The sequence below is a fragment of the Podarcis bocagei genome (assembly GCF_964188305.1).
Source record: "Podarcis bocagei genome assembly, chromosome: 12".
NCBI lineage: Eukaryota > Metazoa > Chordata > Lepidosauria > Squamata > Lacertidae > Podarcis > Podarcis bocagei.
Genome location: NC_138137.1, coordinates 12963927 through 12982816, shown reverse-complemented (window position 1 = coordinate 12982816; position 18890 = coordinate 12963927). Strand labels below are relative to the sequence as shown.

The 18890-nt window shown below is 43.3% G+C and overlaps 1 protein-coding gene across 2 annotated transcripts in view; it reads left to right on the top strand.

Annotated features, from left to right (window-relative positions):
- The window catches only part of CDCP1 (CUB domain containing protein 1), a 44168-nt gene that overhangs the window by 10121 nt on the left and 15157 nt on the right, over positions 1-18890 (top strand). The window contains exons 1-4 of one of the 2 annotated variants that reach the window (XM_081164521.1): positions 11374-11401; positions 11815-12015; positions 14703-15056; positions 17466-17828. In XM_081164521.1, coding sequence (XP_081020647.1) covers positions 11380-11401; positions 11815-12015; positions 14703-15056; positions 17466-17828 — 940 coding nt within the window. In that variant the 5' untranslated portion in view covers positions 11374-11379. Of the gene's footprint in view, positions 1-11373; positions 11402-11814; positions 12016-14702; positions 15057-17465; positions 17829-18890 lie in introns of those variants that run through there. The other variant, XM_081164520.1, reaches the window with a different exon arrangement.

Sequence of the window (18890 nt, the reverse complement as noted above, 5' to 3'; positions counted from 1 at the left end):
CCTGCCTGAGACTCCAGATCATTAAGTTTTCCCTTACATAAGTCCCCCACTAGATAGTCTGGGGTAGTTTGTGGGAATTTGTGGAAGTGGTGTTCCGTGCCCTATATTTAAGTGAGGGCCGGCCCAACGCCATCAGGGGAAAAGTGCCGTTGTGCCATTGCAGTTATCAGCACCAAAGTGACCTCCATGGGGCACAAGCCTGAGGAGCGTATATGGAAGTCCTGGGCTGCCTAGAAGACAAGATTCCCCTCTCGGCCTGACGTCACATTTGGCACCAGCTTGGCTGAAGAAGTTGCCAGAAGGAAGTGTACAAGGCACCATCCAACCATCTTAGGGACTCCACTCTGCACGTGTTTAATCTTTAGCCCTTTCTTCTCCCAAAGATAGCCTGCAAGGCTGCTGAGGTTTAAGATCAGAGTGATTTCAGAGGCACCATTTACCCGTGTGGCCTTGCCTTGCAGATATCCAGGCATGCTGGCCACTAAAATCAGGCCTGTTCACTGGTACTGTGGGGTCTCAGGAAGAGCCACAGAGGCCTGTTCTTGTCCTGGTTTTTTTGGGTTAGCCTAACTGATGCCATTTTGCTTCTGTAGAAAACTGCCTGCTTTAGTATTTAGGAGGGTGAGCCACAAATATTGTGAAGACCAGATAATGTTGCTAGGCGATTTTCAGGAAAACCTCCCTCTGCCAGGCAATTCTCCCCTTCAAGGTCTCCAGGCAGGGTGTCCTGTTTAGATCAGCGCAAGGAACCTCGAAAGAGGGAAAGGGAGGGGGGATACCTACAAAAAGTATGAATAAAGGTTATTTGGGGCGGCTTCACCATCACACTGGTGAGTGTGGCTTGCCCGCTCTGTTTTACTCAGCTGAATAAAGGAGCGATTCTGGGAATCTCCTCTGCCTTTGGCATTTATTGGCTTTTCAGTGACCGAGGCGGCTTGGGCCCGATTAGCGGACCCCAACAGTACCATGGACCTTACAGGAAGACCATGGGAAGAATTCACAGGAAAGTGCCTCCCTCAGCACTCTTGTAAGGCCTAAAGGGCACCTAAGCGATCTGGTCCAAGGTACACAATCTAGGAGAAATGCGTGCTTAGTTAGTCCCTTTGAAAGGCAGGCTTAGCTTTGTAGCTCAGTGTTTGCAGAAGCTTCATTTACCAGTGTAAACATGCGTCTTTGGACTGACTGCTTCTGCGTCCAGCTGACAACTTCCTTGTTCTTTTGTCGTGCCCTCGCTTTTGAGTGTTACGTGCTGGGTGTTGCGCAGCACCAAGCAGTGCCTTGCGGAAAATATTGGAATGGTGTGTGTGTGTGTGTTTTTCCTGTCTGTTATCTTGCCTCACTCTCTTGCCCTTGTTTCACTTCTCATTTCAGCCCGAGGTGTGCGTATATCTCCTTGGGACAAGTTAGACACGGTCTTAATTGTATCTTTGCATCTAACCTGCTGATTTTTCAAAATGCAAATTGCACCAGCAGGTGTGGTTGGAAGGGTGAGAGCAGAGAGAGGGAATTTAATCCTTACTCTCCCCTGCTGTGGTCTGGAGGAAAATCCGCCTTGGGAAGGTGTTATTTGCCTTAAGGGGAAATGTCTCTTTGTGGCAAATTCTTCCCTCCCCCCCACATCAAAGGCAAATACCAGGTTCAGAAGAAGGATTTCCCCCAGGAGCACAGCAGGGAAGGGCAATTGTTTTGAAACAGAGTATTTGTAAAGTTTGTGTATTTTACAGATTTGCAAGTCACTTTGGGGGGCGGGGGCACTGTGGGTTAAACCACAGAGCCTAGGACTTGCTGATCTCGGTTGTTTGAATCCCCACGACCCGTTGCTCGGTCCCTGCTCCTGCCTACCTAGCAGTTCGAAAGCACGTCAAAGTGCAAGTAGATAAATAGGTACCACTATGGCGGGAAGGGAAACTGCGTTTCCGTGCGCTGCTCTGGTTCGCCAGAAGCGGCTTAGTCATGCTGGCCACATGACCCAGAAGCTGTACGCCGGCTCCCTTGGCCAATAAAGCGAGATGAGCGCCTCAACCCCAGAGTCGGCTACGGCTGGACCTAATGGTCAGGGGTCCCTTTACGTTTACCTTTAAGACACTTTGAATCAGTTCTTGCATGAGAAGCAATTTTTTAAAAAGGTAGTATTAATAATAATTAAATCCCCTTCCCGTGCCTGCTCTGTTTCCATCAAATATCACACACACATATCCTAATTGCACAGGCAATACATTTTGAAAAACCTGCACTTAGCTGCAAAGACGTAGTTTGTCCCTTTTAATGCTGATTTGTGCAAACTTTCTGTTTGCGGTGGTTTCCTTGTCACAAACCCCCCATCTAAGTATCTCTATTCTTGCTGGCCTGGAGATGGGAATTAGGACACATGTGTCCTCATGAAGTTCTCCAGACAAGGAGCTAGGGAATGTAGAGGAAAGAGTGTTGTTAGTTGCTACGTTTACGTCTACATAATTCCTCCTATTTCTTAACTCCTCCTCCATGTTCATTAATTCCCAGCTGGCTAGGTGCTTTTTAGCCCTTTCTGACTGTCATGAGCACTACTGAGCGCTATAAATTCTGCAATGTAGACAGCAGCCAATGGGGTTCAGATTTGGTCAACAGGCTGCCTGTTACTTCTTAGTACCTACTGCTGCCATCATTGGGGACCGGCTACAGTTTGTAGCTCTTATTGGCAATTTGTGTATTCCTTCTCAGACACACACCTCCCAACTAGTCCTGTCTGTACCAGGCTCATACCCAAATGATAATTCGAGAGTATTTGCAGTAGTTCTGAAAATCTGCTACATATCCCCAAATAAGAGTTCCTCTGTTGTGTTGAATGCGGAATGAAAACAAGGGTTTTTTTAATACTAGTTCATGAAGACCAATTCTCATTAGCGAGTGTGCACATACACAAGATTTCACAATATTCTTCCCACATTTGGTATTGTGGAATAAACTGTGAAAGTGATTTTGGAATGTGGCAACCACTTCCTTTGCATTTGAAAGAAGAGCTAGACTTATTTCCAAGAACAGGTCATTCATTTGCCTGCCTCCCTCTCATGTTTAGCAGTCTTCACACATCCACTGTTTTTGCTGGGCTTAATGTTGTACTGATACCCAAAAACTGGGGTGCACGTTTTAAAATTCTTGTGCACCAAAGGCTATTCACGTTACTCTCTTCCATTCCTTTCATACTTGGCAGTAGTGGTAGAGCTTGTTTTACAAAAGTCGTGTTGTATCGCCTTGATCTCTCAATGTAAAAGCAAATTTAAAAATCTATATAAAATGGATGGACACTGGAGGAAGGGGTTAGGTGGAAGGTGACCTCTTCACTGCTAAATCCTGTGGATCCAAAAAGTCCAGCCATCCAAAAGCCTCTCCTGAAGGTTAGATTGCTTTCTCCTGAATTGGATGAGCTCTTGTGTGAAATATGGAGGAAATATGGAGAGAAATATCTCTAAAAATCAGGCAAAGGCACATCATGTGCAGAACTTCAGTGAATATTGACTATATTGATTTTCCCAATTTTCGTAATTTCATTGTTGGAGTGCCTGATTGTACAGTGGTCCCTTGGTTCTCAAACTTAATCTGTTCCGGAAGTCGGTTCCAAAACCAAAGCGTTCCAAAACCAAGGCGCACTTTCCCGTAGAAAGGAATGCAAAATGGATGAATCCATCCCAGACTTTAAAAAACAACCCCTAAAACAGCAATTTCACATGAATTTTACTATCTAGTGAGACCATTGATCCATAAAATGAAAGCAATAATCAATGTATTGTACTATAAAATAAATAAGACAGTACTATAGATGCTAAAAATTATTTCTTTTCTTTTCTTACCTGCACTGATGATAGTTATTGTTTGGATGGGGGCTTTTATCCATTTCCGCAGTCACACAATCAATCATTCAATCAATCAATCAATCAATCAATCAATCAGTAGCTGAACTGGGTTTCACACAGTCACAAAAGCAAATTAACCAAAAAGCCTCAAAAACAAAAACGTGAAATAAATAGCAAAAACAAAAGAGCCAAACTTAATCCGTTCTGGAAGTCCATTTGACTTCCGAAATGTTCTAAAACCAAGGCAAAGCTTCTGATTGGTGCAGGCGCCCTGGAAACAATAGCCGACAGCCACATTGGATGTTCGGCTTCCAAAAAACGTTTGAAAACGAACACCTCTGGATCTTCGGCGTTTGAGAACCAAGGTGCCACTGTACTAAAAAGGGATTTTGTGCAGCAGCCAGTTACCATCAGTATTCCCTTTTTATGGACCCAAGAGAAGACAGACACAAAATGCCTCTTTTGATGCTTTATTCACACATATGTTGATTACGTTTCTACAATGCACTGCAGCTCTTATAAGCAATACTCACATCAGTGCACACATCCCATTCTAATAATCTAATACCTTGGGCAAAGAGTTGATGCAACGCAACATAAATCCTACTAATTGGTTGGTCAGGCCAATTAGTAAGGGAGAATCTTGCCAAGCCAGAAGTTATTGTGGCCAGTTTAAATGTAGTCCCTGTTCAAGTGTGTGCATGTGTTTAACACTGGACTTCTTATATGATTTTTCTCAAAATTTGTCGCCTGTGTGGGCCTACCTTATATATACTAGGCATGGGTAGGCAAACTAAGGCCTGGGGGCCGGATCCGGCCCAATCACCTTCTAAATCCAGCCTGTGGACGGTCAGGAATCAGCGTGCTTTTACATTAGCAGAATGTGTCCTTTTATTTAAAATGCATCTCTGGGTTATTTATGGGGCATAGGAATTCGTTCACACACACCCCTCCATATAGTCTGGCCCTCCACAAGGTCTGAGGGACAGTGAACCGGCCCCCTGTTGAAAAAGTTTGCTGACTCCAGTATTAGAGACCCAAGAGATCGCTTTCTGAAATCTTTGTTCTCGGAAGCATGCAGGCACACCCCGCACAGTGGCGTAGCGTGGGTTGTCAGCAACCGGGGCAAGGCAAGTAATTTGTGCCCCCTAACCCGTGGATTTGCACCCCCTAACCCTAACCCCCAGATGTTGCACCCGGTGCGGCCGGCCCCCCCTGCACCCCCCACGCTAAGCCACTGACCCCGCAGAAATGGTTCAGTTTCTTTTGAGTGACAATCATAGCTTCATAACACAGAGAGTGGCTCTCTTCTCCGGCTGGAAAAAAAATCATTAAAAAGGAGTTAAGATAAAATCGCTATAAGTTGTTTTGCTGATTTGGAGGTTTAATCTGAGCTAGATTTAAGCTTTCTGCTTGCCTCTGGTACCTTATTTCTCTCACATCATGGATGTGGTATATGGATATTATGGGTATATGTTCTGTATTACAGTGGTGCCCCGCAAGACGAATGCCTCGCAAGACGGAAAACTCGCTAGACGAAAGAGTTTTCCGTTTTGGAGGTGCTTTGCAAAACAAATTTCCTATGGGCTTGCTTCGCAAGACGACAATGTATTGCGAGTTCCTGCTGGTTTTTTTTCCTTTCCCCCCCTTTTTCTAAGCCACTAAGCCGCTTATCAGCTGATCCGATCAGCAGATAAGCCGCTAAAAGCCGCTAATAGCACTAATCCGCTAATCCTTCAATGGGCTTGCTTCGCAAGACAAAAAAACCGCTAGACGAAGAGAATCACAGAACGGATTCTTTTCGTCTTGCGAGGCACCACTGTATTTTATTAATACTGTGGCTAGAACATATCAGGGGGTTGGACTAGATGACCCTTGGGTCCCTTCCAGCTCCCTTCTTTGATTCCAATGAATTTATGAACAACTTCAAAGGAACCTTATATATACCTTGTGGTGTGTTAGAGGCTTGTGATCAACTTGTGCCTGCCTAGTAAGCCATGTCTTCCTTCATAACTGAACTGTTGTGTTGTTTTTGCTGTATTGTTTGTTTGCTTTCTCCCTATCATTTCATCACAAGTCATTACCATGCCTGCTATTTCTACTGCCTATTTTTAACACTTTCAGTCAGCCTATTAATTCTACCATCAGCTGTTCAAAATGTTATGATTTAGCTTTTGCATCATTTAAGTTCCCCTCTTGTATATTAATATAATTCTCTATTCCGTTAAGCTATCTACGTTTCTGTCACGTATTAAAGCTCTTTCCCATAGCTGGTTTTCTTATCCAGTATTATTTATTCAGAGGCTCTATCAAAGAGCATATTTCTGGAGTTCTTTCTTTCAAGTTTTGCCCAAAGGTATAAGCCTGGGAGAAACTCCTTTGTTTTTAATGTACTATTGCTGCTCTGGGTTGGCATTATAGTTGTTGTATGTTACTGCTTTTGTGATACTTTGCTAGTTGAATATTGCTGTTGGAACTGTTTTATTCATTGGTTTGCCATTATGGATTTGGTATGGTATTGAACTATTTATTTTGTGTGTGTGTTTACACAGCTTGTCTGTTGATTCGTGTTTTATTTATTGTCAGCCGCTTTGGGCTTCTTTTCAGAAGGAAAAACAAGGTACAAATATGAATTGAAGCAGGAGAAATGACGTGAAATTCTGCTTTATAAAACAAAATTTACATATGGTGCTGGAAGAGAGAAAATGTTCTCTTTAATTCCTCCAAGTTGTTTGGCAGTAGCACCAGGGCAGACAAAACAATTCTTTACACAGCACATTGTGAACTTACAAAATATGTTACCTGAAAATTCAGTGATGACTCTCTTTCCTCTGCCATTCCTCTAATTAAATTCACAGCCTCCAGCATCTTCTTAAAAACCGTATCAGTTGCATGATTCTCCTGTGTAATGTCTAAATTTGTTTGGCCCATACACTACAAGGAATATTAAATAAGATAATTCTCACGGTCCTTAATAGCCTCTGCAAATAACTCCAGTTTGGAGGCAATCTTTAAATTTCCTTGCATGTGATGTTAGCAACAGCCTGGAAGTAATTCATAGTGAGAACATGGAATATGATAAGAAAGAAAGGAGACTGGCTGAGCAAAGCCTATTAAGGCAAGAACTGCCTGAATCTGGGCAAGGGGGGGGGGTCTTAAATCAAAAGCAGCCGCGTCTGTCAACACCAGTTATTGCTAATGCAGGCCTGAACAAGAAGTAATGAACTCGCTGTTACAGCAAGTTGAAATGAGTTGGGAATCTTGTATGGGGAATGATGAAGAATAAAATGAGCATCTCTGCCTAGAACCAGAATGCTCCTTAACCATCCCTGAGGAGATGTGAATAAGTGGGTATGAGCCCTTCCCTGTTCCACATTTGAAGCACATAAACATCCCTCAAGGAATTCTTGGAACTATGGTTTGTTAAGGGTGCTGGGAACTGTAGCTCTGGGAAGGGTAAACTACAGAGGTTGAATCCTGACAAGTACAGTGGTACCTCGGGTTAAGTACTTAATTCGTTCCGGAGGTCTGTTCTTAACCTGAAGCACCACTTTAGCTAATGGGGCTTCCTGCTGCTGCTGCGCAGCCGGAGCACGATTTCTGTTCTCATCCTGAAGCAAAGTTCTTAACCCAAGGTACTATTTCTGGGTTAGCGGAGTCTGTAACCTGAAGCGTATGTAACCTGAAGCGTATGTAACCTGAGGTACCACTGTACTGTTGTGGAGGAACAGGGAGCAGGCAGATGTGGGGGACTCCCTGGTCCTGAACGGGGTAACTGTGCCCCTGAAGGACCAGGTGCGCAGCCTGGGAGTCATTTTGGACTCACAGCTGTCCATGGAGGCGCAGGTCAATTCTGTTTCCAGAGTATCTGTCTACCAGCTCCATCTGGTACGCAGGCTGAGACCCTACCTGCCCACAGACTGTCTCACCAGAGTGGTGCATGCTCTGGTTATCTCCCACTTGGACTACTGCAATGTGCTCTACGTGGGGCTACTTTTGAAGGTGACTCGGAAACTGCAATTTATCCAGAATGCGCCATCTAGACTGGTGACTCAGAGCGGCCGCCGAGACCACATAACTCTGGTCCTGAAAGACCTACATCGGCTCCCAGTACATTTACGAGCACAAATCAGAGTGTTGGTGCTGAGCTTTAAAGCCCTAAACAGCCTCAGCCAGGTATACCTGATGGAGCATCTCCATCGCCATTGTTTAGCCTGGACACTGAGGTCCAGCTCTGAGGGCCTTCTGACAGTTCCCTCACTGCGAGAAGTGAGGTTACAGGGAACCAGGCAGAGGGCCTTCTTGGTAGTGGCACCCACCCTGCAGAATTCCCTCTCATCAGAGGTCAAGGAAATAAACAAATATCTGACTTTTAGAAGACATCTGAAGGCAGCCCTTTTTAGGGAAGTTTTTTATGTTTGATGTTTTATTGCATTGTTGTTGTTGTTATTATTATTATTATTAATAATAATAATAATAATAATAATAATATTCTTTTGGGAGCCACCTATAGTGGCTGGGCAAACCCAGCCAGATGGGTGGGGTATATATAATCAATTATTATTATTATTATTATTATTATTATTATTATTATTATTATTATTATTATTATTCCCAGCATTCTTTGGGGGAGGTGATGTGCTTTCAGTGTGCACTCAGGCTGCATCATGTGTGTGTACCTCGACGGAGCAAGAAAGCGCAGTGGGAGTTGGGAGATTTTAGCTTCCCTGCTTCACTTCATCGTCCGATGTGTCATCAGGCTAAGACGAGGTTTTTACACGCAAAGAATTCCCCTCCTTATGAGCAAGTTTTGCATTTCTTGTAATCCTAACAAGGATACATGCAGAGAGACACATAGGCTTAAGAAAGGAAAAAAGCAAGACATGAATCATTCCTATCACCGTGCTTGCGAACGGCACTGATAAATGAAATGTTATATATATATTTCTTTCACCATATCCTTCCTAAGCCATTTGACCCTCCTGAACGTTGAGTAAGTAATTATCTTTGCTTATGCAATGGGCCATAATGTTTAGTGAGCGGAGATCTTTGCTTACACTTTTAGACTGTGTTTGCCTTACTTTGGGTAGATTTTTGGCTTTTAAATAGGTTTTGCTCATGCGACAGTGGAACTTTTTCTTCCTTTTGCCTATACAACAAACAATTGTTTACTGTGCTATTTCCTGACAGAATGGCTGGCCCAAATTTATTTTGATATCTTGCCCCTGCCTTAGACTCCACGAAGCAGTTCAGTGTGACTCCTCTGTCCAACATTAGGCTTCTCATATACAGTGGTGCCCCACAAGACGAATGCCTCGCAAGACGGAAAACTCGCTAGACGAAAGAGTTCCGTTTTGGAGGTGCTTCGCAAAACGAATTTCCTATGGGCTTGCTTCGCAAGACGAAAATGTCTTGCGAGTTCCTGCGGGTTTTTTTTCCTCCCCCCCTTTTTCTAAGCCGCTAAGCCGCTTATCAGCTGATCCGATAAACCGATAAGCCGCTAATAGCGCTAATCCGCTAATCCTTCAATGGGCTTGCTTCGCAAGACGAAAAAAAATGCTAGACGAAGAGAATCACAGAACGGATTCTTTTCATCTTGCGAGGCACCACTGTAGTCTGGTGTGCCAGTACACATGTGGTTCCTTTTTGACTCTTTAAGCAACAAATGAGCAATAGTTAAAGTGGCTACAAATATGTAGTAGTAGTAGTAGTAACAACAACAACAACAATAATAACAACTATAATAATTTATTTATACTCTGCCCATCTGGCTGTGTTTCCCCAGCCACTCTGGGCGGCTCCCAACAGAATATTAAAAACACAATAAAACATCAAACATTAAAAACTTTGCTGAACTTTGCCTTCAGATGTCTTCTAAAAGTCAGATAGATGTTTATTTGTTTATCTGCTTGACATCTGATGCAAGAAGTGAGGTTACAGGGAACCAGGCAGAGGGCCTTCTCGGTAGTGGCGCCCGCTCTGTGGAACGCCCTCCCATCGTTTTTAATGGTTGATGTTTTACTGTGTTTTTAAGATTTTCTTGGGAGCCTCCTAGAGTGGCTGGGGCACAACCCAGTCAGATGGGCAGCATATATAATATATAATTATTATTATTTCATCTAAAGAACATAAGAGCCTGCTGGACCATAAGCAGGACTCTCGTCCTGTGGTTTCCAGCAATTGATATTCAGAAGAATGGCTGCCTCATGGCAGTTTCATTAATTGATGACACTGGAAATAAATCTACACATTACCAAAAGTGGTTTCTCACTTTCTTCGACAAAAAGGCTATGTTTAATATTAGAAAGCCAAAACCTTGTACAGTCGTACCTCGGAAGCAGAACGCCTTGCGACTCAAAACGTTTCGGCTCCCGAACGATCGAAAATCGGAAGTGGGTGCTGCAGTTTTCGAACGATTTTCGGAAGCCAAACATCCGGCGCGGCTTCCAATTGAGTGCAGGAAGCTCCTGCAGCCAATCAGAAGCTGCGCCTTAGTTGTCAAATGTTTTCGGAAGTTGAACGGACTTCCGGGACAGATTCCGTTTGGCAACCAAGGTACGACTGTATGTGTTTGATAACCATTGCAAAACTCTCTCCAGTAACAAAAGTGCATATATGTGTGGCTCAGCATTTCTTTGTTGATCTGGAAATGGGGTGCTGGAAGAAAAAGACTGTGGGGTTCAAATGTACCCCCTTTTCCCAGTTAAATCAACTTTTGGTTTGGATCCAAAGGTTTCTGTGGCAGAGCGAAAACACCTTTTACTCAGGCAAGGAAAAGACAGGACATCTCTTTTCCTCTAGCCTCTGCCCTTACAATCTCTGGGAAAGATGCTCTATAGTAGAATGAGAAGTAATTTGGGGTGGTGATTTTCAGCTGTGTATGAATGTGTGTGTGTGTGACTAAATTCTTATCTCCAAGCCATTTATTATTATTATTATTAGACCTTTCCAACGTTTCACCAATTGAAATTCACATCAAATAATCACATTGACTTCTTCCCACCCGTACATCTGCAGTGTTTATGCTCAAAACCTTTTCTACTACATTATATATCAGACTCTTATCAATTACAGCAGCAACAACAACAAACACCCTCTGGTACAATTACCGGTATTTTATCAGTTGTTTTTCGCTCTTCCAATCTCAAATTCTGCCCGCCATTTCATTTGACTATAATACTTACTGTACTTTTCCGTGTATAAGACGAGGTTTTCTTATTTAAAAATTATGTTTAAAATTGGGGGTCGTCTTATACACGGATAAAGGGGGGGGGCGTGCGTTGGATTGGTTGTTTCCGCGAGCCGGAGATTGTAAGGGGCTATTGGGTGTGTTACTGGTTGGTGTGGCAAGGGCTGGTGTTGATTGGCAATTGGGTGGGTGATTGGCGGCTTCTGCCGGTGAGGGGACAGATGATAGGAGGCTTTAGTGACATGTGCGAGTGTCAGCATTGGTCTTGGCCACCCCCCGAAAAGCCCAACAACTCTGGGCCATCTCCCCCCATTTTCTTAATTTGGAGTCCCCAAAAATAGGGGACGTCTTCTACATGGAGGCATGTTATACATGGAAAAATACGGTATTTAAATAGTCCAAAAAAGGCCATACTTTTATTTTTTGAAGGCTTAAGACTAAAGTATTAAATAGTTAAAACATTAAGCAGGAAAATTGTATTTCCTTGGCTTGGGGGAGGGTGGAATATGTACATGTATAGCTGACTATCCTTTTATCAAAGGCATAATAGGAAAAGAATCCAGTTCTCCCTAATGTATTATGGCATAAGTTTTCATAACCAACTGTCTGGTTCTTTGGATAAAGTGAACATTAATCTAGGAAAAGTTTATTCCAGTATAAATCTGCTTGTCTTGAAGTGTGGGGGGGGGGGGGCGGACGGACGACGACAGGCATCTTCGTTTGTTTTGCTGCAGCAGCCTAATATGGCTACCACTCTGGAACCAAAAACATAACCTGCATTTTTAACAATCGTTTCAGGTGCCTATGAAATCTCCCTTGAACGTCTTGACAACACATCAGTTAGGATTAAACCTGCAGCGCAGGGAAAGTGTGCAATGGTTGTAGGAGGAAACAAGTCTTATTCCGAAAGGAAAATAACCTCTGGGCAGTGGCTTCGTTTTGAATTTGATTGTGAAAGGCCGGAGAATTATTGGGAATTGGTGATTGAGAGAGACATTGGTAAGTTGCACTATGCTATCCAGTTTTTATGAGCTTCCAAAAGTAATTTGGATATTTGTCAACCTGAGCTGCATGCTGAAAGCCTAAATGACAAGGGTAAATATTATTTATCTTCTACTTGTTACAGTACCATCCTCTTTGTTGCTAAATAAGGGCTTGGGGCTGTCAACTGAACTGAAATAACTTAACTGTATAAATCATCTTCCTTTTAACTGATTATTTAGCTGTTTTTATACAGGGGTAGGGACGCGGGTGGCGGTATGGGTTAAACCACAGAGCCTAGGACTTGCTGATCAGAGGGTTGGCCTTGGGAGAAACCCGAATTACCACACTAGAATGTGACTGTTCACCGCTGGTTCTGCTCACTCCTCTGCTTTTAATGCTGAGAGTGTGCTTCTGACCATGTGTTCCTCCTGAGGAGCCCAATGTTCTTTAAAAAATGTCCCATTAAGATCTAAGCAACTGTGGGCTTTTATCTGCGACACGCAAAAAGGCCTGGCCAGTAAAATCCATACATTGTCAGAGAATCAGAATTGTAGGGCTGGAAGGGACCCCGTGGCTATCTAGTCCAACCCCTCAAATGCAAGAATCACAGTTAAATTACCCTGGCAGGTGGGTGTCCAATTCTGTTTAAAAACCTCTAGCGAAGGAGAGCCCACCAACTTCCAAGGTAGTCCATTCCAGAGTCAAACAGCTCTTGCCATATAATATAATATAATATAATATAATATAATATAATATAATATAATATAATATAATATAGAGATTTGATTGATTGATATGAAGTCCATTTCAAACAAGCTGCACTTACAGCTGGAGGTTCTAATCAATTTAATTGATCAATCAACTAAAAACATAGTTGATTAAACCATGGGCCAAGAGTTCTTAAGTGGACACGATGGTTTATATGAGCCATTCTTGTTTTGGTTTTCTCCTGTGAAAAGCAACGGTCTGTAATTCCGCTTGCCACCCCTGGCCATGATCCATCACCCTCCGGCAAGGGTGGGTAGAGAAGCTTTAGCCTTTTCCAGCTTGGAGTTGGGGGGGAAAGAGGAGGTCATCCCTGTGGCTGCATCACACTCAGATGTTGAGCTCAAATGCAGGCGAAAATAGCCAACCTGAGGCTGCCAGATGGAGGCCGGGGCAAGCTGTGATGGCACTTAGAGCATCTTGCATCCCAGCACCAAAGCAATAATAATAATATAATAATAATAATAATTTATTATTTATACCCCGCCCATCTGGCTGGGCCTCCCCAGCCACTCTGGGCGGCTTCCAAAATAACATTAAAATACTGTGATACATCAAACATAGTGCATCTTGCATCCCAGCACCAAAGCAAGACCAAGCCTTCTCCTTCGGCTTCAAGAGAGAGGAGCTGAGATGCATAGCACCAAGCAAACCCATTTTTCCTCTTCCTCTTCCCCAACTGACAAATCTTGGAGAGGAGCAGTGGTGGGGGTGATTGCTACTGAACCCTATAAAAGTGCAGCAGAAAACCAGCAGAAAAAGGAAAGGGTGGGATTCTGACTTGGCAAACAGGGCCAAACAAAAACAAAAAAGGAAGCAGCGTTTATTTTTTAATTTACAAATTCTTTTACATTTCCCACAGTAGCTCAAAAAGCCCCTTGGTACACGTACATTTTGGCTCCCGGACAATGGAAAACCAGAAGTGATTGTTCCGGTTTTCGAACATTCTTTGGAGCCTGAACGTCTGACGCAACTTCCGTGGCTTCCGATTGGCCTCAGGAGCTCCCTGCAGCCAATCAGAAGCCTTGCCTTGGTTTCCAAATGTTTTGGAAGTCGAACGGACTTCTGGAACGGATTCCGTTCGACTTCTGAGGTACCCCTGTATAAAGGTAAAGGGACCCCTAACCATTAGGTCCAGTCGTGACTGACTCTGGGGTTGCGATGCTCATCTCACTTTATTGGCTGAGGGAGCCGGCTTCCGGGTCATGTGATCATGTGACCTTCTGATCGGCAAGCCCTAGGCTCTGTGATTTAACCCACAGCGCCACCCGCATCCCTACGCAGTGCCACTATAGATAGCTACTATTCATTATTTAAGCCTACCCTCTGTCAAAGTCCAACTGATCTGAGTCTGTGACATTTATTTTCCTATATGATGTGAGCTCACAATAAAATATAATAGCACCTACTTCTCAAGTGAGAATGAGAGTGAGTTCCCATCAATGAACCCTCCCATTATTGCAGCATTAATGCCGTGCTAATAAAATACCATTTCTCATCACTTCACATTCAAAGCCTTCAACTGTCACACATTTCCCAGAAGTTCTGAACAGCACAGTAGTGATTTTGGTAAAGACACAACCATGGATTTCAGTCTTCAAATAATAAACTAGGCTGGGTGGTTGTTAAAGAAAAAGAAAACATAAAAAACGTGAGTGCCTTGTTTGCTTAGAACAGGGTTTCGCAAACTTGGGTCTCCAGCTGTTTTTGGAGTACAACTCCCATCATCCTTAGCTAGCAGGACCAGTGGTCCAGGATGATAGGAATTGTAGTCCAAAAACAGCTGGAGACCCAAGTTTGGGAAACCCTGGCTTAGAATGTGCATAGAGAATTACTAAAAGCTCTTAACATAAATGAAAGAGTAAACGGATTATGATTTAACTGGATGGTCTTGTGTGACGATCATTCTTACATTCTGTGTGTCTCTGTGTTTCTAGATTGTATGAGAGGACCATGTCCCTTTGGAGATGTTCTGCTTCTGCCTTCTGGGTTCCTGCCCTTTAACAAGACCTTCATATGGGACGTTAAAGCCAGAAGGTTAGATGGGCTTGAACTGAAGTTCTCTCCGTTCTTAAGACAAATTCTGCCTGGAGAGACTTGCCCCGACCAAGTTCTTTACAACATCGGCACCCTTCTTAATACAAACAGAGTCAACATCGGAAACTTCTGTGGAAATGGTACTGTGTCACGTATCAAGGTGCAAGGGGGAGTTATTATGACCCTGAAGCTTCCATGGAACTCTAATGTCCGTGTCTCTGGCTTTAAGCTTGAAGGCAGGTCTTCCATCCAAAGTGAGTATGATTTGCTTCTGTTGTCAGCAAAAAAATTAATGGTATTTTAACACACTATCTTTAAGTGTGGTTCTGTAGGCTTGCTTCCTTCTAAGTGGGTTGGAGGGGAAACTTTCTGGAGTAGGTTTCTCTCAAAGACATTTCTGGTTTTGCAGTGGGTGAGGGAGATCAGAGAAGGCGCTGAAGGACAGGGTTGGAAGAAGCTAGCTTTTTAAGGAAAGGAGGGAGAATCCTGACCTTCATTTAGCATCCCAAGCCTACTTGCGAACAATGTGGAAGGGGCTAAATTAATGCTCTGGGCTGTTTCTTAAACACAAGTGTGCATTTGTATATTAAATAATGTGCCAACATAACACAAGAATGGTATTACATGTATCTAGGGAAGATGTAGACTAGCTAAAATCCTAAAGGCCTGTCCAGAAGAATGGATGTGGGAAGGGATGAAGGCACATGTTACTTCTCACACTTTTAAAGAGGTGTGTGTGTGACCTATGTGCTCAAAAAGTAACGTGAGGAGTGGCCCTCGTATATACTTATTCTTTTTTTCAAAACAGAAATTACCTGTTTCTTTCATGTTGCACGTTGCAGTTCTCTTTCACAACTATACAGTGGTACCTCGGGTTACATACGCTTCAGGTTACATACGCTTCAGGTTACAGACTCCACTAACCCAGAAATAGTGCTTCAGGTTAAGAACTTTGCTTCAGGATGAGAACAGAAATCATGCTCTGACAGCAGCGTGGGACAGCAGCAGGAGGCCCCATTAGCTAAAGTTGTGCTTCAGGTTAAGAACAGTTTCAGGTTAAGAACGGATCTCCGGAACGAATTAAGTACTTAACCCGAGGTACGTCAGTATAACCTAAGGGCGAGGGTTGTTTGAAAGGGCCCTTGTGACAAAATTGCTCTTCATAAAAAACAGCAACTTTACCTGTGTAATGTGAGTGTGCTTTCAAACAACCTCCCTTGAACCAACTGAAAATCGTTTTAGCCAAATTGATAGTGGACAAATTCCCCCATATATATATATATATATATATATATATATATATATATATTCGTTGTCATCTGTATTGTTTGTTGACTGTGTATTGACCTATAATACAGTGGTGCCCCGCAAGACGAATGCCTCGCAAGACGGAAAACTCGCTAGACGAAAGAGTTTTCCGTTTTAGAGGTGCTTCGCAAAACAAATTTCCTATGGGCTTGCTTCGCAAGACGACAATGTCTTGCGAGTTCCTGCTGGTCCCCCCCCTTTTTCTAAGCCGCTAAGCCGCTTATCAGCTGATCCGATCAGCAGATAAGCCGCTAAAAGCCGCTAATAGCGCTAATCCGTCAATGGGCTTGCTTCGCAAGACAAAAAAACCGCTAGACGAAGAGAATCACAGAACGGATTCTTTTCGTCTTGCGAGGCACCACTGTACTTCTGCCAAACTTCCATGGTTCAATCTGCCCACCAGACTGTACAGAATGGGTTTTTCTTGTAAGCCAAAGCTGCTTAGTCAGAATAAAGAGTAAGTTAGCTTATACCAGTCCACATACACATAGAGGGATCCCAGGGCCGGGTTTAGGTTTTATCAGGCCCTGAGCTACTGACGGTAATGGAGCCCTTTATATGTCCAGCTGTCCTTTGTCAGCAACAAATTGTCGCTGTTTTTTGTGTGTTGAATATATGCTATACAGTATGGTAATTTATGAACCTGCACAACACAAGACACTGTTGCTGTATGTCGGTTTTTTATCTGTATGTTTTTTATCTTATATTTTGTAAAATGTACATCCAGTTTTTTCCCCTTTAATTTTTTCGGGGGCCCCCAAGAGAGTGGGGCCTATAGCTTGTTTAGCTTATATGTAAATCCGACACTGAGGGACCCCCAAAAAACCACAGTGTCACTGTCTTCACTTGAGCCAGAACTTGCAAGCTAAGAGAGAATACAACACACATATCGCCTTAGAAACTAAACCAGGCATAGGCAAACTCAGCCCTCCACATGTTTTGGGACTACAATTCCCATCATCCCTGACCACTGGTCCTGTTAGCTAGGGATCATGGGAGCTGCAGTACCAAAACATCTGGATGGCCGAGTTTGCCTGTGCCTGAACTAAACACATAAGCTCTCTTTTATGCTCATAGTGGTCATGTCTGTCTGTCTGTCTGTCTGTCTGGGTATACTTTCTCAGTCAAAGGTAATTGAAACTCTTTTTCTTGGGGGCCTAATTCTGGCACCAGCTTGGCCTTGAGAGTAGTTCTAACAAGGCAAGGTTCACTATCCTGAGGTTTCTGGTAACTGCTGGGTTGGTAAAGACGACTGCAATGAAACCACTCTCTAGTTCAAACAAGTTTGTAAATTTGAGGTTCGCTGGTGATTGTATATGTTCACAAATGCTTGTCTCCCTTTGTGTTTAAAATAGGATTGTGCATTGTTGAATCCACATTTCAAACAGAAGGAGAAGCAACCTTGATATCTGCCAACTACCCGGTGGGGTTACCAGAAAACGAACTCGTGGCCTGGCAATTTGTCATTCCATTCAACTTAAGAGCACGTATCTCTGTCCTCAACTACACCACCGCAAAATGTGAACGGAACTTTCAGACAGTCGAGTACCAATTACCCGGGCAGCACCCTCAAGAACTGACACCCAAAGAGGGGCAGTCTGTCGTTCTTGCTGGTAATTTCAACCTTTCCATGCAAGGCTGTAAGCAATATCAGCAGAACGCTGGGGCCCACAATTTGCATTTTAAAGTTTTTGTTCAGCGCCCTGAAAATGAAGAGAGTAAGTAACCAATTCCCTCTTTTCCTTTTCTCTTTTCTTTGGTTCATGGGTGTGTGTGTGTGTGTGTAAAAGAGAGAGTGAGGCCACATACCTCTGTGCACAGCAAAACTTAATGGGGCAAAATATGCACTATGGGTTAATAATACAGGTACCCTTTTTTCTTTTGGAAAAACACCACACTATATATACCTTGGATCTTGAACGCCTTGGCTCCCGAACAAATCGGCTCCCAAACGATCAAAACCCGGAAGTGAGTGTTCAGGTTTTCAAATGATTTTCGGAAGCCAAATGTCTGGTCCGGCTTCTGATTGGCTGTAGGAGTTTCCTGCAGCCGATCAGGAGCCACGCTTTGGCTTCCGAACATTTTGGAAGTCGAATGGACTTCCGGAACGGATTCCGTTTGACTTCCAAGGTACAACTGCACTGGAAAAGATGGCCTCAATAAATAAATAAATAAATAAAAGCAAAGCATTGTTTTCTGGTAATTTTCACGCCCGTATGTAGGAATGGAGTCGGAGCTGTACCTTATATTGGTTACGATTAGAAATTGGATTTAATAGTAAATTCAGTTCCTGAATTTAGAAGGCCATTGTTGACATGACTTCCCTGTCAGAGATTAAGTTTAGACAGGGGCGTTGGACATCCATTCAGTATTTTGGGCTAACTGAAGTTTACTGCAAAAAAAATTCCTTCCAGTAGCACCTTAAAGACCAACTAAGTTAGTTCTTGGTATGAGCTTTCGTGTGCATGCACACTTCTTCAGATAGAAGTGTGCATGCACACGAAAGCTCATACCAAGAACTAACTTAGTTGGTCTTTAAGGTGCTACTGGAAGGAATTTTTTTTATTTTGACTATGGCAGACCAACACGGCTACCTATCTACTACTGAAGTTTACTACGTTTGTCAGGTAATACCATTATGAAGAATAGCACATTAAAGCAAACCTTAGGGCCGTCTCCTCTTCAGGGGTTACAATGGGATTGTTGCAAAGGAGATGGTTGCCAATGTCAGGAAACTGCTGTTGGAAGAAGGGGGAGCGAGTGAGTGGACATTTTTGTGG